We start from the raw sequence: 26,649 nt of genomic DNA, 5'->3' as shown, positions 1-26,649 counted from the left end.
TCCAAACTGTTCTGAAATGCCAACACATCTCAGCCAACCCCTCCTAACCTAACCTCTGGACTTGAGATCTTGTGACTCAGAAGATCCTCCCACCATCTATGCCTGCCCCAAGGCTGCAGCACCAACCTCGACCAAAGGATGACCTGCCACAAGACGACGATTGTCAAAATCAATGCTGGCTTGAAAGCAGACTGTTTTTGTTCCTAGTGTAAGTTAACTTTATGACAAAATAAATGACTTTTGTGTAAGACACTTGTCATCTTTGTCTCCTGCTGCTTCCACCCACATACGATTCGCCCTAGGTTTTCCTGATGCACAATTAACTTACTGCCCCTAAAAGTCAGTGAGCTTACACAACGATCACCCATTTCACACAGATTCAATTATTGTGGTATTTTTCATGGCAACAATAACCGCAATAATTGAGGTATTCCTGTAAATACTACTTAGAAATAAGCATATTACATAAATTGTTTTATAATTTTAATAATTATTATATGCATTTTATAAGACAATTTTATAAATAATCTATTGAAATGTATAACTATGATAATAACATTCAATTTTTCTTACTTCAGATATTTTATGATCACCACACCAAAATACCCAAGATTCGTTATGTCCTGCAGGTGGTTGACCACAATCAGAACCCCAAATAACAACAGCAGGCCACCATCTTTGAGAACCAAGTTTTGCCCAAACAAAATCTCCAACTGAAACATCCTAAATTGGAAGAAAATTTTATATAAGTAAATATATATAATTTTTAACTATATATTTATATTTTAAAACTAATTAAATCAAGTTTGATCATCATTGGATTATAGTTGATTTTATGATAAAATTTTGATCAAATACATTTCTATTAGTAAATTGGGCTAGTAAGCAGTATATTGCATGCTTGTTTTACCATGGAGGTTTATATCCTGTAACAATCTTTGGCAGAAGAACAAAAGAGATCTTGCTTAACATTCAATTCTGCAACAAGGAAGCTGAAAGGCAATTTTCTCATTCCTGTTGTTTATTCCACAAAGCATGCAAGTCAGATTGTTGGAGTATCATTACCAGCAATAAAAAAGATTTGCTGAAAAGCATTCAGTGAAGTGTGAGGTTAGCCAACTGGATGTGTTTGTCAGGATCATCACATGATCATAACTATCGTGTGGGAGTGGTAAAAACTCTCTGAGACAGGCTTTCCATCTTTTAACCCATTTATTATATTACAAAAAGTTTCTTACAATGTTTTGCAAAGTTTTGTCGTAACAGCTCGGGGAGTGAGTTAAAAGTCCACACAAAAGTCCGATATTCAGTAGGAAGTTCTTCCTTATGTCCCTCAATGACGGACATTGCAATTGAAGGCCCCAGGGCGTGCAACACAGCTTCAGGCAAAAGTCTTGGGATAAGGGTGAATCTGAATGAAGCAAGATGTTATGCAAGAGTGACGGTAAATCCCAGGAGTCGACAAATCTGTTGCTGCTGATCTACAGGATCGCAAAAATTCCTGAAGTGGAGCACCAAAACCAAGAATGTCATGTCCTTGAATCACATGTATTTTATCAGTTTTACCCCCAAAGTCGTCTTTTGATTAATCTCCCATAATCATCTGGTGACAATTCGAAACCTATTGGAGGGCACGGAAGAGGTCAACATCGCAACTAAACTTGACTCCTCTCTAACCACGTTTCTCTCGACTTTGGTCTTTTCTACACGGTTCATCCTTTGTTTTAATATTTTACAAAAAAACTTTCATTGTTCAACCAAGACCTTTAATTCTTCCTATTCTTGTCTGAAAAGGAGATCTTTAATTTCTCAATTGATAGTCCACATTAGGGCCTCTAAGTTGACTTCTGCCTGGGTCCTCGCAGAAGACGAGCCAAATTTTACTTCACCAATAAAGTGTTCAAAGAACAACATTCTGGAAAACAACCATATTGAATAGCTTTGATTAGGATGTGATTAGAAGAACAATCCATGCTTTCTACATTAAATAGAAGAAAGTCCTAAATTATTGTCTTAAAAGAAAAGATCCAATTTTTATTAGAAGAAAGAGACATGCCATTTAAAAGTATTTTTCTTCTTCTGAAAATAGTCTTCTATACATAAATATTCCCTTTCAAATCTGAAAAAGTACCACCTCTATTTTACAAATAGACCAGTTTAGTTTGTGCCTTGCGAAAAAGTTGCAGTTAAGTTGGCTGGAAAATGAAGTTGGCAGTGTACAAACACATATTGAATGAAAACTGTCCTATTAATGTTAAAATGAACAAAACTAAAAGCTCTTCTAATTGTAGACTTATTTACTTTATTAAAGATTATTGGTATATATAGCAAAATCCAATTATTGAAATCACTTTGGAATTTGCTATTCTAACTAAATATACAGTCAAACCTGTCTATAACAGAACCCAAGGGACTGAACATCTCTTCTGTAGTAGACAAGTTTTTGCTGTATACAGGTTACCTACTATAGGTAGCCCTTGAGTAATGCAATTAATAAATTTCTCAATGTATATAAAAATCACAATACAGTGGTACCTCAGTACTCAACCGAACAATTACCATCCAGTGCAATAGATTTTCAGTAAATAACAAATATTTTTATTTTAACTTTAATTTTTTCATTCATCCATAAAAAAGTTCTCTAAGATAAAAATGAGTAACCAATTTAAAAATAAAATAAAACTTTACAGCTGCCTACCTTCATCCAACAAAATTATAGTGATTAATTAATATGTCTCTATGTTCTTATTTTCTACTTTAGTGGGAGTACCTGGGAGTACTCCCAGGTGTTAAAGTTGATCAGGTATAATACAAGGTGAAAATAAAGATTGTTTGTTTCTCTGAATAAGTTTTTTCCTCAGTTGCAAAACCAAAACACCAGTGCAATATGTCCTATTAATAAGCTCAGTCCTCATAGACAAACATTTAACAAATTGTAGAATTATAGTGAATTCAGTTCATTTTTCATAAGTGAAAAAAAACAAACTGCATGCAGAACACAATCATCAGTATGTTTTACAACCATGTAATGTTTCAACAATACATGTCTGCGACACACTAAGATTTGTTGAAAATTCACGAGTTGTTATTTGCCAATCTTTAACAATTTTTCCCTGCAATTTTTCTTTGACAACTTTTGGGGACCTGTACGTTTTATATCCTTTAGTTCAAAATTTCCTGAATGAAACTTTCAAACCACGTTTAACAGATTCGGAGAGTTTAGAAGCATCTTCTCCATACATGCACAGTACAAGTATTTTTTACTATTAGTTTAGCATGACATCTTTTACAAAACTTAAAAAGCATGCATAATATGCCCAATGTGCATATTATCTGCAGACATTTCGACTTGATTTTATTCAAATGAAATGTAACGTAAAAAAGTTTAAATAAACTTCGAAACAATGAATACAATCTCACAACAGGAATTATGTGTTAAATTTCATAACTTATAATTACATCACATATTTATGTTAAGTAAAAACAGCTATTAATCAAAATATGCAAAAACTTTCCATTCAAATCCAAATAAAATTATTGTAATACATTAGTCAAATTTTGCTATTCTGTATTGGGTACATGTATTTTTTGACATTTTTATGATTTATACATGCTAGGCTTGTAAATATCTTGTTAAATTTGTGTTAAATCAGATAAAGATACCGATTTTTCCATTATATGACCTGATTTTCCTTTCCGTTTCTGTGTTTGACAGGTTTTTGCTATATACAGGTTCCATTATAGACAGGTTTGACTGTATATACAATATATATAAGATTAAGATTAAATAATTTCTTTATAATTTTTATATTTAGTTACATCTTTTCTTATGCTTTATAATTTAACTTAGAATAATTCTTACTTTATTAAAGATATACTTACAAGCATTTTTCTATTTGATACATCAGACTCTGAATCATCAGAATAATCCTAAAATTATTAAAAACAGATTATAAAGTTTATTTTATAAAATTAACAAAACTATGGAAAAATGAAATTTTAATAAAGCATTAAAGAATTGCATAAAACTTGATACCATATTAAATATCAAGAAATCAACTACTAAGTTATGGTAATCAATCTACTTATTCCTTTAGGAATATTTTCAGATTAATTTAGTGCATCATCAGCAATCCAAGCAGAACTTAGATACAATTATAAAAATGAAATTTTAATTTTACATTCTATTTTTTGAATTTATCTTTCCACTTTGAGCATTAATGATGAAGTAAATTAGTTTGCAAATACAGTAGAGCGTCGTTTATCCGAATCAATTGGGGACTGGGGTTGTTCGGATAACCAATTATACACGAAAAAATATATTAACCTATCCCATGTTGCAATTTTTCTCCGTTGCATGTTGCTTCGCATTGAATTTTCATCGATTTTAAGCCAAACGAAAATTTTTATAATAATAATCGTGGCTATTGTATTGTTAAAAATTATTTCTTTATTTTGTACAAACAAAATAAATATATTAAAAAATATAAAAACAAAAAGAATATACTTTAGAAGTTAATCTAGTATCAAAAACATTTGATTCAGCATGACCCAGTCCGACTAGAAAGCTTTTGGTTGATTGGCTTTCGGATAAACGACGCTCTACTGTATTTCCTCTAAAGTAATAAGTAATTTGATCACTAAAACTTAGAAGTCAGTTTTTTAATATTTTAATAGAGCTTTAAAAATAACCAGTTCAAATTTTTTTAATAAACATGAAATTACGTAAATAATGCTTTAAGCATAGGCTCACGATCTGATAAACAAAACTACAATTTTAAGTATAACAAGAGTAAAAACAATCTGTCATGGGAAAGTAACAAAACAAAAAAAAAATAAAAAAAGTATAAAATATAAACAAGTAGCAACTTTTATTGGTAAACATAAAACAAGCAAGCTTTGGCATAAAACTTTCAACAAGTTTAGAATAAAACATATTTTAATAAAGTAAAGGATATGAAACTAAAATAGATAAATGGTATATATTACTGGATTTATAATTAATTTATTTAAATTGCATAAAAATGACTGGTGTAAGAATTACTTATTTGTGATGAATGTACAGGTGTCCCTCCTATACTTAAAAACAGGTTGAATTCCTGAGGTTTTGTTGTAACTCAAAAACTCACCTACAATAACATGGTTACTCTGTGTACATTTGTACACAAAATAACCACTTAGTGTTTGATCCTTCAATGTATTTATTAGAATACACTATGATTCATTTACCCTCTCACTACTGCTTAGTAGCAGATGTTTCACAAACATGGTTTTTTTTCACCTAATGCACTTAGTTTTATAATGTCAAGTTTAGTTTCCATGGTAATAGAGTAACACTTCTTGTATTTATCTCCACTGCTAGATTTACTATTACATTTTGGATACACTTTGGAAGCACTAATTGTAAAAGTTTATAAAAATTGCAAACTATAGTAAAAAAAATGCCATTAATCAAATGTTTCCAACTTTAATGTCACCTCACCAGTGGAAATAGAATGCCAAAATTTGCATGATAATAAAAATGACAATATGCAATACAAATAAATCCACATTAATTATTTATTACTGGCCAAAGACAGACTTCAACGCCACTCCACAACCGGCAAGAAAACTTCAGAATCCACATGAAATTTAAATTTTACACGTACAGTCTAATTGTTCATAAGTAAGAGAACTCTATAAAAATTTATTAATTTTTACACAAGTCATTTCTTAAAAGCTAATCTTTTTACATTCTAAATTTATAATGGAGAAATTCAACTTTTCTAAATATATTCAAATCTTTCTTACAATTTATGTACTGCAAACATTTTTCAACAGCTATACTGTAAGGACTTTTTTTTTTTCATTTGATAATACCATATCTCTTTCTATATAATCATTCAAAATTACACATGCATGCATCAAATAACATTAATCTCAATTTGTGATCCCATAGTTTAATATTGAAAATAAATAAATATCAAAAATATTGTAACATTTATAAAAATAAAAATATTACACCTACTTGAATTCTTTTATATTTTAGTGCAATGCGATTTCTCTCCTTTTTGGATTTTCTTGATTTAATACTTTTTCTTTCTCTATTTTTAATCTTGGAATTATTTTCCTAGATTAATAAAACTATTGAAAATTAATAATTTTATACAAATACAGTCATTTTTTAAAATAAAAATAAATCAAAATTATAATTTTCAGTTTTTTTTTTCAGTTAAAAATATTATAAGACACTACTGTACTCCAATTCTCAGTCAGTCATCATACAACACACTGCTTTATTTGGAAAGACACTTCTAAATAAATCATTTCTTATAAATCAAGTGCTTTTGGAACTGTGCTTCACCTCAGGGTTTTTATTGTTCATAAAATATCAATTTCTTTACATTAAACATCTTTTTTTTTTCTCTTGTCAGAAAATGAAACAAATAAACGAATCTAACACACAGAAATATACAATCACCTGTACAGTACATATAAATGTAACACGAATAAAAGCTGGATGAGGGGAGACACTGTGCCACACAGAGACATAGCAGACCAAACAAGATGGTGACCTATGACCAAAAAAATGTGAAGCTCACCAACATACACCGTCTGATACAAAATATGTCTTAGTGACTTAGCACACATGGGATTACATTTTACTTTCACACTCCCTCTATCGCTGTGTGCTACATACATAACATTTATCATTTATTTCAATTTAATTTTAACATTTTCACGAATCTATCAAACTTAGTTCCCATTAGCGATTTCGTTAGGACATCTGTGATCATTAGGTCCATCCTCAAATAATAAATCACAATTTCCCCCTTTTCGACTAATTCTCGAGTGATGTGATAGCTTATGTCGATATGTTTACTACACTTGTGAAAAACCACATTTTTTGATAACTGTATCGCACTTTGGTTATCACAGTAAACACAAGTGGGTTATTTTACACATCTTTTAAAACCCATATATACTAACAGTCTTTTCATGTAAGTTATTTCTCACAAAGCTTCAGCTAGAGCTGAATACTCTGCTTCCATGGTCAACACTGCAACAGATGTCTGTTTCTTTGACTTCCAACTAATCGGACCGCTGCTAATATCAAAATGTTACCTGTACATGACTTTCTGTCATCTACGTCTCCAGCCCAATCCAAATCTGTGTAGGCTTTAAGCTCTTCATTGTTCTTGTTGTATGTTATTCCATACATAGAAGTACCTTTGAGATATCTCAAAACACACTTTGCAATCATCCAGTGTGTTTTACCAGAATCAGCACAAAAACAACTTAATGTGCTCGCAGCAAAAGTGATGTCTGAATGTGTCACGTTTGCCAGGTAGATCAGACTTCTGATGAGCTCTCTATAAGGCCGATTTCTCATGTCTTGTCTCTCGTTTTCTGAGATTGGACTCATTTCCTTCAAAATTTCCATATTTGACTCTATCGGTGTAGCAACAGTTTTCGCATCCACTAAGTTGAATCTCTTCACCAGTTCATTAATATATTTTGTTTGCATCAGACAGATGCTGCCTGTTGGTCCTTCTCTCTTTATTTCAATGCCTAGAATGTTACTTATAAGGCCTAGGTCTACTATTTTGAATGCTGACTTTAGTTTTGATTTAATGGTCTCAAGATTTTCAATCTTCTTCGATGCCAATATTAAATTGTCTACATAAACCATGAGTATCACTTGATCTTCTTCCTTCCCGAATACATAAATGCATGGATCAGCTGCTGTGCGCCCACCTCCAATACTTGTGATAAAGCCAAGTATTGGAGGTTGGATAAACTTTTCTCAGTCTTCCGTGTTCTCCTGTTCTTTGAATTTTTGGACGACCTTGTTTTCATTGGCCCATGCGACTCTCCTCTTGAATTTCTCATTGTTCTTCTTCAAGATATTCGTCCACGTTAGATTCATTATCAGACTTTTCATCTAGTTTTGTATCGTCTTCACTGTTCATCTCTGTCATCTGATTTAGCGGCATTATACACATGTCATTTGTTGTTTCAGTAGCAAGATCTAGCTCAGCGGAGATACTCTTCAGAAAAGTGTTACTTGTGTGGATTATTTCAAGAAATCTAATGTCACGTGCTATGATGACAGTCTTAGTGCCTAGTTTCCAGAGTCGATATGCTTTTGACTCATTCGAGTATCCGACTAACACGTACTCGTTACCTTTTGAATGAAATTTTCCTTGTTTTTGAGCCTTGTCCAGCACTATAGCTTCACTTCCAATAATTTTAAAAAAACGTAAGGTTTACACTTAACCCTTAGCTCATTCTGTGTTTTTCCATCGAGGGCTTTTGTCACACTTCTGTTTTGTAGAAATGTGGCCATATTAATTGCTTCTGCCCATAGTGACTGAGGTAGACCTGCTTGCAGCATTATGCACCTCACCATTTCGACAAGTGTCCAATTTGCACATTCTGCTACACCATTTTGTTGTGGTGTGTATTCGACACTTAGTTGTCGTACGATTCCTTCTTCGAGGAATTTGTCAAATTTGTTTGATAAATATTCTCTACTGTTATCCGTACATAGCTTTTTGATTCAATGACCTGTTTGTTTTTCGACTCTTCATTTATAAGCTTTGAAAGCTTGGAGAATACCTGAGCGACTTTTTAGCATTATAGTTTCCATATAGCGTATACAGTCATCAATAAACATTGCAAAGTATTTTGCACCTTCTAATGAGACAGTTTTCATAGGACTACATATATCGGAATGCAGTAAACCCAAAATCTCTTTCTCTCGATGATGCAACTTCTTAAATGGTTGAACATGTATTTTGGATCTATGGCACATTTCACAGTTTAATTCTCTTGCATTCGTTGAAAGGTCCATACCTTCAACCAGTTGTTCCATTTTCATTTTTCTTAAATCATTAATATTTAATGATTTAAGAAAAATTTATTAAATGATTTATGCCCATATCTTTGGTGACCACTTTAATAGGTTTTTGTCAGTAGTTTCTGCTGAAAACATTGTTTTGTCTTCCACTTCATTGACAACAAATAGGTGATCATGTTTCGTAGCATGTTAGCAACATAGTACCATCTTTTCATTTGATGATAGCATAATTCTCCTTAAATACAACAATGTATCCTTTGTCAGTGACACTTGCTACCAATAAAAGGTTGTGGCGAAATTCTGGTATATATAATATGTTTTGTAGTTTTATGGAACTTATTGCTCGTTGATTTACTTTCAAATTGAGATTCACATCACCTATACCAACTGCTTGCACATAATTCTCTGTGGCAGTATATACTTTAGACCGTTCAATTTGATCCAGAGTTAAGAATTTGTATTTGTCGTTGCACATATGTCTTGTCGCACCACTATCTAAATACCACTTTTTCGATCCATTTGTGAATTCCACGTTGCATGTGATTATAGTAAGGGCACCACTAGTAACTTTTACTTCTGTGCGTTTTGTTTTCAATTTACAATTTCTACTGATATGTCCATTTTTACTGCAGTTGTAGCATTTTCCGTTAAACCTCTGACTCTTGTACTGTTTTCCATCGAGTTCGGTCATGACTGCTTTACACGCTCGGACTTTCCTTTTGAAAACAATGCGTCACTTCTCTCGTTTTCAGTTAGCTTCGTAATGCACTCCCTCTGTCTTGCTTACTCTTCTTTTAATTTCGTTTTGAGGTTTTCGAGCGACAGTATGTCATCACGTGACTCTATGGCTATACTAAAATTTTCATATTCATCCGGTAGTGATCCGAGGAGCATAATCGATAGTAATTCTTCCGGGATTTCTATTCCCACTTCCTTCAGTTGATCCGCTTTATCATGAACTTGTTTACATACTGTGTAATTGTCATATTCTGCCCTTTTTCCATTCGTAGTAACTGTTTGTACAATGTTGCCTTTCTAACGGGACCCTGTAACTGGAATATTGCCTTAAGTCTGTCCCACATTTCTTTAGATGTTTCTGCGTTTTTCACATGGTTCAACTGCCCAAGACTAAGACTTACATTTATTAGCGCCAACGCCTTTGCATCTTGCTTGATCCATTCCTCTGGGCTTATTTCCGTGCTGTCAACGTATTTCCACAGGTCATTATACACGAGAACACTTCTCATCTGTATTTTCCAAAGTTTGTAATTGTCCTCGTTCAACTTCTCAATATTTGAAAATCCACTAGGATCTGCCATACTGTATTAGCTAATAAATCCATTTACTTACTTCTTATAATAGATATTCTTTCCTTGTAAGCAATCCTGGGCCAATAACCTGTCAGAAAATGAAGCAAATAAACAAATCTAATGATGCACAGAAATATAGTTATATGCAACACAAATAAAAGCTGAATGAGGGGAGACACCATGACACACAGAGACATAGCAGACCAAACAAGATGATGACCTATGACCAAAAAAAATGTGAAGCTCGCCAACATAGTGCCGTCTGATACAAAATATGTCTTAGTGACATAGCACACAGGGATTATATTTTTACTTTCTTTCACATCTCTCTTGATTACTATTATTTCCAAAATTAAACATACACAAAACAAATGTTTAGGCTCCAAATTCTTCTTTGAATCAAACACTCATAGCAGACAAATTCTCTTCAAATCTGATGTGGAGTACCCTCTATGACTAATGTCATTTTACTTTCCTGGCTGCTATGTATACATAATAAGATAAAATATTGGAATCATGTCAAATTTTATCCTCCAGGTTGTTTGTAAATCTTCACATTTTGAAACCTCCTGAACCCAAAAAAGTAAAAAAAAACAAAAAAACATTTCATGAATGTGTGTGTATTTCATTTAATATCTCATGATGGGGTAATGATTAAGAAACAATCCAAGATCCACTATGTCACAAAACCAATGAATCAACATAAAAGAACTACTCACTTTGAGAAGTGAACATTTTCGTCCATTTTTAAAATGACATCCTCAGGCTGGTGTTCTAAAATTTGAAATTTGGATTGCATGCTTTTGAACAGATCATAAACTTTATGTAGTCATTGATGATTGGAGAATATGGTCTTTTTCTTAAGAAAACATGAATTTGAAAACATTCAGGATCTAGCCTGCTTTTTTTCTTGTCACAAATTAAACCGGAAGAGCTGAAGAGACTCAATCTGTATGTAATGGATTACATCACCAATTGCCGTAAATAATCGGGCTATAAACAATTAAAGATTATAAATAGCCCAATTATTTACGGCAGTTAGTGATGTAATCGATTAATATTATCGGGTTTAAGGAGTGTTTGGTTCTGTATGTAATGCAGATACAAGGAGATACCATTGACATAAAACATTAAAATTATTCAATCAAACTTCAAAACATTAATTTAAAAAAACATTTATATCAAATATGGTTTATCAGACCATCCACAATATAATCATCATGCACATGTTAATTAAGAGTGCTTATTAATTATTCAAATATATTTAATTTTTGAGTTAGCCACCTTTGGGTACTTCTGGATCCACCATTGTGACTGCACAGTACAGTACATCTGACACAATATTAGAGATATTCATAATATTTGAATTAATTTTTTTTATAAATGTAATATCTGAGATCCCAAGTATCAAATACTTTCTACTGTTCCAAGTATTCATGAAGAGTATTCACCCATCTCTAAATTATTTCTTAATTTAATTACTTTTATTGCCATAAAAATTAATTTTTAATAAATTCATGTTTTCTGCCAGTTTACATAATTCTGTGTCATGTGACCTTCACATGACACAATCACATCAACTGGTGGCAAGCATTTTAATAATTGATTGCTTATTAATAAATCTAATAAACTGTTTTTTCTCTTTTAAGTCCATATCATTTTCACTATCACAACATGAATCTTATAATTAGAAAATTCACTTATATGTAAATTTTAAGAACTTTTAACAATTTAGCAATTTTTAAAAATATATTCAAATATTCATCATTAAATATTCAGTACTACCATCATATTTAAACATTTTAGTTAACAAAGATCAGAAAACAAAATTTTATAAGGAAAATACAGTAGAGCATCGATTATCTGACTCAATTGGGGACTGAGGTTGGTCGGATAACTGAAAAAACAAATAACCGAAAAGTATGAAAAAATACATTATCAATATAGTATATTAGTATATCCCATGTAATTAGTATATTTATATATCGCTATTAACCTACTTTGTGTTGAATTTTCGTCGATGTTAATCCTAACAAAATTTTTTAAAATAATAATCATTGCTATTGTATCGTTAAAAATTATTTCTTTATTTTGCACAAATTAAATACAAAAATAAGGAAAAATAGAAAATTAAGCCTGGTTTAAATACTGGCCTCCCTTTCATGGCCAGTATTTAAACCAGGCTTAATTTATACTGGCCTCCCTTTCAAGCCAGTGTTGCCAGCTAAAACACAAAAATTTAACAAAAATAATATTAAAGTAGCCAAGACATAGCCAAATATTGTAGCACCACATCACTAGCGGACATTTTAATTTTCCGACTGAAACGCGGTTGGTTAACCGATGTGACAGTTGATCGGGGGTTGGATAATCAATGCTCTACTGTACAATCAAACTTCAATACAGCATTCATTCTAAATAGTGTCACTGTTATAAAGCACCAATGGGATGTCAGGCCATCAGAAGAAAAACAGATTGCAAGAAGAGGCAGGAATGAAGATCAGATGATGTATAGGCTTCCTTTAGACTTTAGTTGATATATGTCCATTGGATAAGGTAAGATGGTGGATATTGGTTATATGTGCAGTGATTATTAATGTATACCCAGTTTTGAGTAGTTAAATTTATAATTCTTATTGTTTGGGATATTTCAGCTTAGCGCACACTGAATTTAGTATCAATTTCAGTGACAAAAAAGTAGCAGTGCTGAATTGAAGCTTGACTGTATATCTATTTTATATTTTTTTTTTATATTCTATAAGTTGATAGGTTACCTTTTCACATTTTGAAGATTGAGAATTTACTTGAAAAGAATTATCATAATTAGCTGCACACTGTGGTAAAACATTACTTTTATCACTTTTATTACTTAGATTTCCATTTTTTTTAACTTTCTTTGAAGAATCCTCTGTAACTGAATCTATATCATTATCAAGATTTTTTGTACTTGATTTAAACACATTTAAAATTTCTACATCCGAATCTTCTTTATAATTTATTCGTTTTAAATTAGTCAGTCTGCTTGAAGATGCTGTGGTTGATGTTAATAATCTTCTCCTCTTCAACCTGTAGTCTGGATCTAATTTTTTCGTTTTAAATTCTTTATACTATAAAACAAAAATTATTTTATTGTATAAACACAAGAATTTTAACATTTATTACAAAAATTATTTTATTTTAAAATAAATCTAAAGTTATATTGAAGAAATGTTAAGTTAGATATATAAATATACTAGCAGATAGGCCCGGCGTTGCTCGGGCAAAAGTAACGATAGCGAAAATTAAGATTATTACGTTATAGTTACAAAAGAAAAAGAGTAATTTCATCAACAAACTAAATATTTCTAAAGAAAGGTCAAATTTGAAAATCGAATATTCTAATATTGTTCTATTTTCACGGCGTGTTCTGATTATATCGTTCGATTTTCATCGAATGTTCTAAAGAAGAAAAGTCGAGAAAAACCGAACTAATCTGTTTAAATGTGAAAATCGAATATGTTCTAACACATTACTCTTTTTCTTTTTTTTTTCCTCCAGCGCCCGTAAATCTTTCACGTCACTTTCTCTTGTTCTCCATTGTTACTTAACACTTCCATCAACAATGGAAGTGTTAAGCCTTAATCCTGTCCCTCTCTCCGTGGGGAGGAATTTCGAAAAATCCCTTCTTAGCGTGCGTTCTCGTGACATACCCTAACTGTACCAAATTTCAACTTTCAACTCCTAACCGTTTGGGCTCTGCGCTGATTATTATTATCAACTTGTCTCGATTATATATATAGATTAAGATTTTAAGAATCCTGTAATTACAAAATATTTAACTTTTATATTCATTTCTGATTTATATGTAAAAATAAATGGTAAAATAGTCAATACTTTTTTAAAATTATAGCATAAAGCTTTAAAATATATATGTAAACAACCAGAACAATTTTCAAATACTTCCTCTACGAAGATTTTTTTACATTGAAAGGATGCCCTAGGCTATGCAATACAACATGGAGTTAACAGATTTTGTTTCTTTTCATTCTACTTAAAAAGACTTTTAATTTTCTTTAAGAATAAATAATAATAAAAAGACAATATAATATCAAAAATTACAGAACAAATGAATAAATCATATTTAAAAACAAAAACTAAATACACTCATTTTTTTATTGAATGGAAAGGTAAACCACTTTGTTTGAGTCGCAATCAGATTATTGTCATTTGTAAAGAATTTTATGTGAAAAGACTATGAAATGAACCATAAAGACAAGTTTGAGTTATTTGTCAATGAAATTAGGCAAGAAAAACTGGCATCTTTGAAAACTAAACTTATGGGGCAGCAATCATTTTTAAAAAAATCAAAAACTGACAGTGAGAATGTGTAAGGAACTGAGTCGGAACGTTATTTTTATTTTATTATTATTTCCGTTTTATTATCTTTTGTTTGGGGTTTATGTTTATTTAGGACGAAGGTTCCCCACCACTCTCTTGTTAGTAATGAAAAATGAAGATAAAACAACTCACGGAGAAATAAGCGCCGTAGGAAAAATCTTGCGCACTTGCGTTGCCCGGCAGAAGTAACAGTCCGCAGAAAAAAAATGGAGGGGGAGTCCCCACAATCACTAGTAGAGAAATACTTGATAAACCGTCTTAAACATCCCAGAAAATTATGATAAATATTTTGTAAACGGTTTATAAGCTTTGTCGGAAACTTAAAGCTGCCAGAAAAGAAAGTTAATGTTAGCAACTAAGTATGTAAATAAGGGGAGTAACCCAGCTCAAGTGTGACGTCACCTCACAGTATAAAACCCGTACGTTAACCGAAGAAGGAGAGGTGAATTCCAAATCGAGGCGACTGTGAGAGCGAGGTAGATTCGAAAGCGAAGTATTTTCTGATAGAAGTCCAGATTGATAATTGGACGATCCAAGGTGCTAAAGAGGAGTTCGATTGACGATTTGACGATATCGAAAGTATTGAGGAAATAGTTTTCTTCGTATAGTGAGGTGACGGATAGACATTTAATTAGTAAGAGATTTTGTTCATAGTTTCTAAGTATTTGAATTGTCGAAATTCAAAGGGGAATTACTATTAAGTTAAGCTAAGTAGCTGAGTTTATTGTCGGGTTGACTTGTTGATTTTCGTTAATAAATTTGGTTTGGATTATTGATATTTGTACGTAGTACATTCTAGTTGCTAATTAAATATATTTGAACTTTTGATCTGACTTGATATTTATCGTTATTATTACTAATTTTTCGGTGCACGCTTAAAAGCCCAGGCCTGGCAAACTAATCTCGAATCCGCGTAAAGTACCCGTTAGGTTAACGGAAGTTTCACCGACCGTAATTATAGTCGGTTTCCTAAGATACTAAAATTAAGTACTTTACAAATGTAATGAAAGCTAGTTATTTGATCATACTACAGATTGCAAAAAACATTGTTTAGTCACAGTGAATTTTTAAAAGAATGTATGCTAGACATGGTTGCCATTTCCTTCCCATCACAGAAACTAGTCATTCAAGAAATACCCCTGACTAGAAGTACAATTGCTTCCACAGTAAATGAATTGGCAGAAAATTTGGACTTTCAACTTAAAGATAAAATTAAAGAATTTATCTGGTATTCCTCAGCAGCCAATGAAAGTACAGATATCAGAGATACATCATGGCTTGCTGTATTTATTCGTGAGATTAATGAAAAGTTTACCATTACAAAAGAGTTGCTGCAGTGCATACCTTTGAAGACTACTACCATAGCTCAAGGTATTTGCTCAGCAATTGAGCAATTAGTACCAAATTATGAGTTGGATTGCAGTAAATTTTGCAGTGTTACCACAGATGGTCCACCATCTATGGTCGGTAAAAATGCTGCTGTTGTGTCGAAAATACAGAACAAAATTTTAAATGAAATTAAAGGTAAACAATCCAAATTCACTGGAATTCATTGTATTGTACATCAAAAAGCTTTGGCCTCTAAAGTGCTGAAAATGGATCATGTGATGAATCCCATAATTAAAACAGTTAATTTTATTAGAAGTAGAGGACTAAATCACTGCCAATTCACACAATTTTTAAAAGATCTTGATGAAAAATATTCAACTATTCCCTACTTTGCAGAAGTATGGTGGCTTAGTCATGGATCAATGGTTAAGTGATTTTTTTGAATTGCGTAAACTTGTTGTTACGTTTATGGCCATATGGGCAAACCGATGGAACACAGTAATCAATGGTGGCTTGACTTTGCATTCTTAGTAGATATGATGGAACATTTAAATAACTTAAACGTTAAATTTCAAGGAAAAAAGTAATTGTTATGCAACTGTACTCAAGTTTTCAAGCTTTTGAAATAAAATTAAAGTTGTGGGAGTTGCAGCTGTGAGAACAAAAACTCGACCATTTCTCTAGTATTTGTGGGATTGGAATGTACTGTCAATCAATTGCGCAGCTCAGGAAGTTGCTCATCCGTGACGTAAGAACGTGCTAATCGTCATCAAAGGCATGGCAAGTGGACTATTCTGATTTCAGCCGATAGGGAGGCGGAAATCGATCAGAGGGACGCGTTATAGCACCGTAGATTAATAATAATAATCGCTTATTGCTTTTCTAATGCTTACCATCGGCCGTTTTTATTTTAAAAGCGTAAATGTGCTTGCAACTGATTATAAGAAATTATGATTGAATCTGTTATTTTCATACTTTTCTTTCTTTATAACGTTTTATTTGCGTTTATTTTCCTGTAATTAAAGACGATACAGCTTTAAAATAAACAGATCAGGTTTCATTTCCCAATAGATTATCTCTAATGACATTGGTTTCTTTGAAATCGGAGAGGAATAGATCCTGTGTCTATTTCCAGTGTTAAGTGTTTATTGCTTTTGCGGTAATCTGAGTAGAGGGGAGAAGTTACTTAATAAACCGCCACGTGTTTTATTACTGTTTAAACAACTGCTCCCCAGTTGTTATTTTTAGTAATTAGAGAAGGGTATATCGTCTGTCAAGGTCGGTTAAAGTTTATTACTTTCACAACATTATGTCAAGTGAGCTGCCTCCCACTCCCCGCTGTTAATGACAACAACGCGCTAAGTGCTTTATTATTATGTAAACAAAAACTCCTTTTCTCTCTCAGAAGTGGGTCAGATGTCAAGGTTAAGTATGCAACGTTTTTATGACTTCTTAGAAAAACACAGAGATTAGAAATGACTATTTACATTTATTATTAACTTTAAGAATTTAGAGAATAATATTTACAGAATAATATATACAGAAAAATATTTACAGTATACAGAAAAATATTTACAGAATAATATATACAAAATAATATATACAGAATATTATTTACAGAATAATATTTACAAAAAATAAACATTGCAGATGGCAGGGGAGAGGGTCAGTATCTGGTCCACATTCCAACCTTATTAATGACCTCATTTAGTCGTTCAGGCATGCTTGCCACAAGCTTTTGGCAATGCTATACCTGAACGAAGCGCCTCCCAACGACCTCTGACAATTTGCCATAGTTCGTCAGGAGTTCCCGCCTGAATGCCTTTAGAAAGCTTAGCCCAAACGTGTTCGATAGGATTTAAATCTGCCCCTCTCCCCGGCCATCCGATGTCTATCAGATACTGCTGATTACGCAGCCATTCTTGAGTTTTGCGGGCCGTATGGACTGGGGAGCGGTCATGGACAAACAAACATGGCGTATCGCCAAACATCGCTCTAGCGGATGGCACCAGCACATCTTCTAATATTTGTAGATATTGGTTTGTGTCCAGATGGCCATCAATCCTGACCAACTCCCCAAGTCCCGCAGAAGTCATCCATCCCCAGATTGCTGCAAACAGAAGACGTCAAATCAAGTTGTGATTTATAACTTGAATGAAAACACGAAATGTAAAAACTCACCTATCGAGAAGCGACCGCTTCGGTGGGTTCGCCACACGTATTCCTCGTTAAAACGTGTTGATGGTGGTCGGCGAACCCAAACAGGCCCACTGTTCTCTGAACAAAATATTTTTTCGTCTGTAAAAATGACTGCTGACCAGTCGGCCACGGTCCACCGACAGTAGGCCTGGGCAAAGCCCAACCTATCGAATTGGTTTCCTACTGTCAGCAGCTGTTTCTTGGCAGCCCTCCTCCCATGAAGGTTGAATTGTCGCAACCTATTAATAAAACAAATATATATATTATCCTGTTTACTACATTTCTGTATATGCAAGAACACGTTAACACATTTGTATTTCTGGCGATTCATTATATCAATAGAAATATATTTCAATGGAAGTTTCAGTATTATACTACAAATGTTACATACCTTCGTTTTACCGTCTCTGTAGAAACGTTTAAATTAAGTTTCCTTCGAAGTTCGGGGGCAGTTTTAAAAGGGTTTGCCTCACTGCTTCTTTTCAGGAGAGCGTCCTCTTCTTCCGTAGTTTTTCTCACACGGCCCGGAGCCTTTCACGGCGAAACAGAACCTGTTTCCCTATGTAATTTTATTATTCTAGATACAGCTCTAGTCAATACACAAAACATTGCAGCAATTTCTTCCTGCGTTGCACCTTCTTCATAGTGTTTGATGATTAATAATCGAATATCTTTGGAAATTGCCTTAGGCATGTTTTTTCGATAATATCACGTCAAACTTCAGCAAACGACTTTATATAAAATACTTTCGCTTCCATTATGCAAATGAGCCAATGATTACACGTTATGCAAATGATGAGATCTCATTTACCAATGATGAGATCTCATTTGCATAAAGATTTATATTCACAATGCATTTATTTTGTTTTAATGTCAAAAATGGTTCCTGAATGGCATCTCACCCTGATAAACAACATTACAGAGACAACTTTAACGCCTGCAATGATGGCTTTTCCGTAGAAATTCTGTGTGATGCAGGGAAGCTGCCATTCGTAGGTCAGGTCACATTAGCTTAAAAACTAATTAAAAACATTAAACATTATAACATAAAAGGAGAATAAATTAAATGATATAAAAATAGTGTTTACATAAGTAGTATAGAATTAAACGAATAAAATATAATGTGATATGTGAATATTTACAAATCATAAAAAGGTCAATTCGAATATAATATGAATAAAAATACAATATCATAAAACAAATTGATTACAATAAGATCTGTTTATAAAATGGCAATATATTTTATTCATACATATGTAATAACAAAGATGTAGCGATATGGAAAAATTTTTGCAAAGTTGAACGGATAATCAATAAATATTTTTTGAAACAACAAAATGTTCATTGCAATTTTAACTCGTAAACTTTATATAAGTATAATTTAAAACAAATTGATTTAAAACATGATAAAAACAATTTTTTAAACGAGCAGAAATAAATTATAAGAAAGATATTAAAAGTAAACAGTTCTGACAAAACTGAATTCTTAAATATCAAGGACAACTTTCTGTTCAATACCATTAAAAAGTAACCTTGACATCTGACCCACTTCTGAGAGAGAAAAGGAGTTTTTGTTTACATAATAATAAAGCACTTAGAGCGTTGTTGTCATTAACAGCAGGGAGTGGGAGGCAGCTCACTTGACATAATGTTGTGAAAGTAATAAACTTTAACTGATTTTGACAGACGATATACTCGTCTCTAATTACTAATAATAACAACTGGGGAACAGTTATTTAAACAGTAATAAAACACTTGGTGGTTTATTAAGTAACTTCTCCCCTCTACTCAGATTACCGCAAAAGCAATAAACACTTAACACTGGAAATAGACACAGGATCTATTCCTCTCCGATTTCAAAGAAACCAATGTCAATACAGATAATCTATTGGAAAATGAAACCTGATCTGTTTATTTTAAAGCTGTATCGTCTTTAATTACAGAGAAATAAAGGTAAATAAAGCGTAATAAAGAAAGAAAAGTGTGAAAATAACAGATTCAATCATAATTTCTTATAATCAGTTGTAAGCACATTTACGCTTTTAAAATAAAAACGGCCGATGGTAAGCATTAGAAAAGCAATAAGCGATTATTATTATTAATCTACGGTGCTATAACGCGTCCCTCTGATCGATTTCCGCCTCCCTATCGGGTGAAATTGAAACAGTCCACCTGGCACGCGTTTAATGACAGGTAGAGCGCTCTGACGTCACGGATGAGCAACGCCCTGAGCTGCGCAATCGATCGACAACCCGACAACCTCATTGTTCCTACTGCTTTAAAAACCAAGTTCAATGAAGTTGACATTTTGGCATTTTATACAAAGTACTTCAAAAATCAAAATAGCTATCCCAACTTAAGGAACCATGCTGCCTGCATTTTATGCATGTTTGGAAGTTTATATACGTGTGAACAGATGTTTTCAACGATAAAGATTAATAAATCTAAATACCATTCAAGACTTACAGATGAACATCTTCAGTCCATTTTGAAAATCGATACAACATCGTTGACACCAAACATCAAGGAGATAATGAAGCATAAAAGAAGTCAAGTTTTTTGATCCTCAAAATAATATTTCAATTTAATACATGTCTACTTAAAAAAATTATAACTTTTTTCTTCAATAAAATCATTTTTTATATACTTCTTACTTATAATTAGTATTATATTCGCATTTTGTTTTTAATCTGGCCCACTGTCATATTCGAAACAAAAATTGGCACTTAAGGAGTTTGAGTTTGACACCCGATTTAGACAGAACAAAAATTTTGAAATAAATACATCAAGAGAAAATTTCTAGTCAATTAAAAGATTGTAGATTTATAAGAAAGGCAAAAAAGTATTTTAATTAATGTTAAAGATTTAGAAATGTTTCCATTGACATAGAAATAACTAGCCAAGAAAAATCTTAATCACAACTAAATCTAATTTTTTAAATTTTTTTATATCACATGCATTCACATGATGAAATGTCTATAAGTAATCCAAATACTACACTCTCAATAACAAAAAACAGCAAAGTAACTCACAAAAATCCAGCAAATGTTTTCTTCCATCTTAAATGGATATCATCAGGTTATGTATGTTGTTTGATCTTTGAACTGCTCAAGATAAAAGTGTGAATGTCTACACCACCACCACTCCATGGTTTATCATTTGCGTACACAAGAACATTGTTTCAATAATCATGATTAGTTTGAATGTTCTTTATCATGGAATATCAGCTTAATTAGAGTTGTATAATGGCACAAGACAGAAAATGAGAAAGTTAGGACCACTAGAACTACACAAACTACATGTGGCTTGAGCTCATGCAGCTCACTACAGGTTGCTGCTAGGTTACAGGTTGTTCATGACTACTTTAGACAAAGTAAAAGCTGTTTGTCACTGAAAGTTAAAGTTGGTAAATGATCTACACCCATTTTCAAATTGACTTTTAGTTGTAAAGCTGTGGATTGTGTTCAAAATGTAATAATGATCTGATTTACATGTCAAAAATTTTTAAAACATACTAAGAATTTTTAATAAAAATATTCGTAATTTAAAACTTATTGTACTTACTTTCTTTTCTTTAATTTTTCTTTTATTTTTATCTGTACAATTGGAATCATAATCACTGTCAGAAGAAGAATCTAAAATATCATAAATTATAAAATTAATTTATCTATTTTTAATGTTTTAATTAAATAGTCTATTTACAATAATGTGTGACTATTAAACAAAAAGCATATGTTAATTTTCATTCTCTTTATAATGCTGAAAACATAAAGATTGAATGATAAAGATTCTGCATAATTTTATTTTTAATCAATTATTTGAAAATAAAGTAACCATTGTCTTAAAAACTATTATCCAACTAAATTATGAGCCATAATAAACACCAACTTTACCAGAAAACTGAAACTGTACATGTAGAGAATCACACCTCAATGCAAAATTTCCAGCAAAGAAATTCAATATTCTAATGTTTTCCAGCAGCTATTTTATTGGCCCTCTTCAGGAACTGTAAAACGGAAAATCCGTTCTATAAATAGAATGCAGCCGCATTCTAATTTTAAAAGTTTCAAATAAGCTTGAATAAAGGCCGTAACTTGCTTTATATGACGTATAGTCTACGAATCTAAATAGTATTTCCATACATTTGGTACATGAATGGCATCCATGTTTATACAGACTCCACTCCTGTCTGCCCTGTAGATATCTACAGCTTCTAACGTTCTAATGTTTTGCCAGCCAAAGATGCTGTGTATTAGGGTAACTTGGTCCTAACAAGGGAAAATCCCTGAATCGCTGGCATAACGTGCCAGAGCTGTATTAATGTTCCCTTTTTGTATGTCATATTTGTGATCTTTTAACCTGGCTTGCAGTGATCTATACGTGGATCCTATATATGTTACAATTCTGTGGAACCTATTGTCCTCTGGTGGGATGCGGTAAACATGTGGTGCTCTTGCGTCTTCAGTGCTGTCCTTTGCATTACACAGAAGGCAATAAACGTTGGGTTTTCTTTTGCACGTTACATGTATGTTTAAATCTTTCGTAACCCTTCTGTATAAGTGATGAAGGGATGGTTTGTAGCTTAGGACTAACCGATTAGCTTGTGCTTTGTTAACCTTGGTATTGGTGTTGGATGATACAGCAAGATGTGTGGACGCTAGAGTGTTGATAAATGCACGGCTGTACCCATTGTTGGACACAACTTGTTTCAGATGCTCTAGTTCCTTGTTGGTATCCGGCATCTTCGTAGAATGCAAGCAGACTCTTGCTACCAGTGTGTGGAATGCAGATGTCTTATATGACCATGGGTCAGCTGAATTGGCTGGTATGAATAGAGCACATAAGTAGGTTTGCGGTAAATTGTGGTGTTAAACTTAATATCTGCTATTCGAATCTTGATGTCTAAGAAATTAACAGTGGTGTAGCTCTCTTGATCCAATTTTAGTGTTAATCCGTAGTTGTTATTGTTAAACACCTTTAACACGTCCCTAATATCCAGTCTATTTCTCCATACAATCAAAATGTCATCACTGTATCAGGTGTAAATAAGGATATTATGTTTGATGTTTATTAAGGACCGCTCCTCCAATTGTCGTAAGACAAACTCACAGAGATCACCTGAAATGGGGCTACCCATGGGTACTCCTCTTTTTTGGATGATGTACATTTATCAAAATAAAAACAGGATGAAAAGCACAATAAATGCATAAGCTCTGATATCTGAGAGAGCATCAAGGGTAGAGCCTAGAAAAAAAATCTCTTAATGTGCAAAAACATGGTTCTAAACAAATAGATGGAAACATGGAAACAAAATCAAACATTGTAAGATATTCATTCCCATTTAAATTAATAGCAGCAAGTTTGGCGAGAAGTGCACCTGAATCGGAGATTGTATATGTATATGATTGAAGGTGGTGCTTTAACTGGTGATAGATCCGTTCTTCCAATAAGAACATTGGGGATCTAGCTTTATCAATCCCAGGCAGCGCCGTAACCAGCCTTCTATGCACCCGGTGCGAGCATCTGTAACTATGCCCCAAAACTATGACCCAAAACTTGGTCCAGGTCATTTCTGCGCCCCTCCCAAGGTCACTCCCCGTGCTTGGGCACCGCTGGCACCGCCCTAGTTACAGCACTGATCTCAGGATGAAAATTGTTGACCAGGTTTGTGTTTGTGTTTTAGCAAAGGCGAACAGGCGGGGGGTGTCTGGGAGCTGACTATTCTGTGTTGCAGGCCTAGTGCCGCTGCAAGGCCAGTGTGTGTGAACCTACTGACACAACTTGTAGTTTTGTTATATATGAGGCATCTGAGAGCTGACATTGCATGTCTACTATGATTGACCTAGATTGACCTATGGTTGCAATAGATTGACCTAGGTAAACCTTTTCATGATCACGATTGCTTTGCTTTTAACAGCTTTGACCAATGTGATGTCGTGGGATCTGAGCCAATTTTTACTTCATTTGATGTAGTCCCAGAATTTATTAACTTCCGGCTGATGTTTATGTTCTTCAACAGCAAAAAGTACCTTCCATCTAAGATATTCCTTGTGGAGTGCCTGGACATTTATTATTTCCTGTTAAAGTGCCACCTTCATTCATATACAATCTCCGATTCAGGTGCACTTCTTGCCAAACTTGCTGCTATTAATTTAAATGGGAATGAATATCTTACAATGTTTGATTTTGTTTCCATGTTTCCATCTATTTGTTTAGAACCATGTTTTTGCACATTAAGAGATTTTTTTTCTAGGCTCTACCCCTGATGCTCTCTCAGATATCAGAGCTTATGCACTTATTGTGCTTTTCATCCTGTTTTTATTTTGATAAATGTACATACATCCAAAAAAGAGGAGTACCCATGGGTAGCCCCATTTCAGGTGATCTCTGTGAGTTTGTCTTACGACAATTGGAGGAGCGGTCCTTAATAAACATCAAACATAATATCCTTATTTACACCCGATACAGTGATGACATTTTGATTGTATGGAGAAATAGACTGGATATTAGGGACGTGTTAAAGGTGTTTAACAATAACAACTACGGATTAACACTAAAATTGGATCAAGAGAGCTACACCACTGTTAATTTCTTAGACATCAAGATTCGAATAGCAGATATTAAGTTTAACACCACAATTTACCGCAAACTTACTTATGTCCTCTATTCATACCAGCCAATTCAGCTGACCCATGGTCATATAAGACATCTGCATTCCGCACACCGGTAGCGAGAGCCTGCTCGCATTCTATGAAAATGTTGAATACCAACAAGGAACTAGAGCATCTGAAACAAGTTGTGTCCAACAATGGGTACAGCCGTGCATTTATCAACACTCTAGCGTCCACACATCTTGCTGTATCATCCAACACCAATACCAAGGTTAACAAAGCACAAGCTAATCGGTTAGTCCTAAGCTACAAACCATCCCTTCATCACTTATACAGAAGGGTTACGAAAGATTTAAACATACATGTAACGTGCAAAAGAAAACCCAACGTTTATTGCCTTCTGTGTAATGCAAAGGACAGCACTGAAGACGCAAGAGCACCACATGTTTACCGCATCCCACCAGAGGACAATAGGTTCCACAGAATTGTAACATATATAGGATCCACGTATAGATCACTGCAAGCCAGGTTAAAAGATCACAAATATGACATACAAAAAGGGAACATTAATACAGCTCTGGCACGTTATGCCAGCGATTCAGGGATTTTCCCTTGTTAGGACCAAGTTACCCTAATACACAGCATCTTTGGCTGGCAAAACATTAGAACGTTAGAAGCTGTAGATATCTACAGGGCAGACAGGAGTGGAGTCTGTATAAACACGGATGCCATTCATGTACCAAATGTATGGAAATACTATTTAGATTCGTAGACTATACGTCATATAAAGCAAGTTACGGCCTTTATTCAAGCTTATTTGAAACTTTTAAAATTAGAACGCGGCTGCATTCTATTTATAGAACGGATTTTCCGTTTTACAGTTCCTGAAGAGGGCCAATAAAATGGCGGCTGGAAAACATTAGAATATTGAATTCGTTGCTAGAAATTTTGCATTGAGGTGTGATTCTCTAAATTATGAGCCATCCCAAAACATGATAAAAAATCAAAAACTAAATTTTATTGTTTTTGTAATAAATTTACATCATTTATGACAAATATTTAACAAGAAGAAATGTAAAATCTATTTCCTCATGTAATTATCTCATCAATTGAAACTTTTATCATATACCCTTACTGAGACTGTTTCTCTTCAATGAAAGCTTGAAATGTAACTAGTAGATCCAATACTTCCAATTTACTGCTAGATCTTAAATTGCATAATAGTATCAGATAAAATGTATACCATAAAAATATTTCTTGAATTTAAAAATATATATATATCCAGGTACAGTACATACAATGGGTATATATATATCCAGATACATACTGATTCTGAAATAGAAAATTATATGAGATTGTGCATTATAATGAAGTAATAATACTTGTAGTATCTTTCTACTTAGAGTATTTTATTTACTTTTCTACTTATTTATGTTTTATTTTTTATATGAAGAATGCTTTAATTTTCCTCAAAATTTTATACATTGAGTTGGAATTTTCTTATAAAGATTCTATTAACCAACATGTTATTCAGCATATTAATTTTTTGAACTTTTAACATTTTTTTTACTTGTTTACTGGCAGTTATTGTTTTTTGATACAAAACCCAAAAATGAACAGACTGAATAACAGGTTAATTAATAAAATGTTTATAAGGCAATTCCAACTTTATATACAAGTATACATTGGTTAACACTGTTTTGCTTAATGCAGGATTTGATTAATGCACAAAATTAATTGCAGCAATCCCTTAATATATGCAGCAGAAGTTTTAATTAATGTAACTTTAACAGCTGTCTTTACTTAACATAGATATAGTTTTCTCAGCAAGTAAGATTTTGGTGAATTTGCTATTTTCATACTGAGTATTAAAATATTTCACTCAGTATGAAAATTTGCTATTTTCATACTGAGGGTAATTTCCGAAATAGATATGTAGTTTAATTACCATAGTTGTGAAATTTAACATATTACTGTTAAT

General features: G+C 32.9%; 1 protein-coding gene across 2 annotated transcripts in view; it reads right to left on the bottom strand.

The window, feature by feature from the left end:
* The window catches only part of LOC136989046 (DNA (cytosine-5)-methyltransferase 3A-like), a 112,046-nt gene that overhangs the window by 56,429 nt on the left and 28,968 nt on the right, over nt 1-26,649 (bottom strand). For both annotated transcript variants that reach the window (XM_067287125.1, XM_067287126.1), the window contains 5 exons: nt 21,622-21,692; nt 12,927-13,259; nt 6,008-6,109; nt 3,883-3,930; nt 574-723 (listed from right to left, as the gene is read on the bottom strand). In XM_067287125.1, the coding sequence (XP_067143226.1) occupies nt 574-723; nt 3,883-3,930; nt 6,008-6,109; nt 12,927-13,259; nt 21,622-21,692 (704 nt within the window). The remainder of the gene's footprint in view (nt 1-573; nt 724-3,882; nt 3,931-6,007; nt 6,110-12,926; nt 13,260-21,621; nt 21,693-26,649) is intronic.

Source organism: Centruroides vittatus, unplaced genomic scaffold (genome assembly GCF_030686945.1).
Source record: "Centruroides vittatus isolate TY-2023 unplaced genomic scaffold, ASM3068694v2 scaffold_435, whole genome shotgun sequence".
Taxonomy (NCBI): Eukaryota; Metazoa; Arthropoda; class Arachnida; order Scorpiones; family Buthidae; genus Centruroides; species Centruroides vittatus.
The sequence above is the reverse complement of the archived record's forward strand: the minus strand, read 5'-3'. Positions and strand labels throughout refer to the sequence as shown.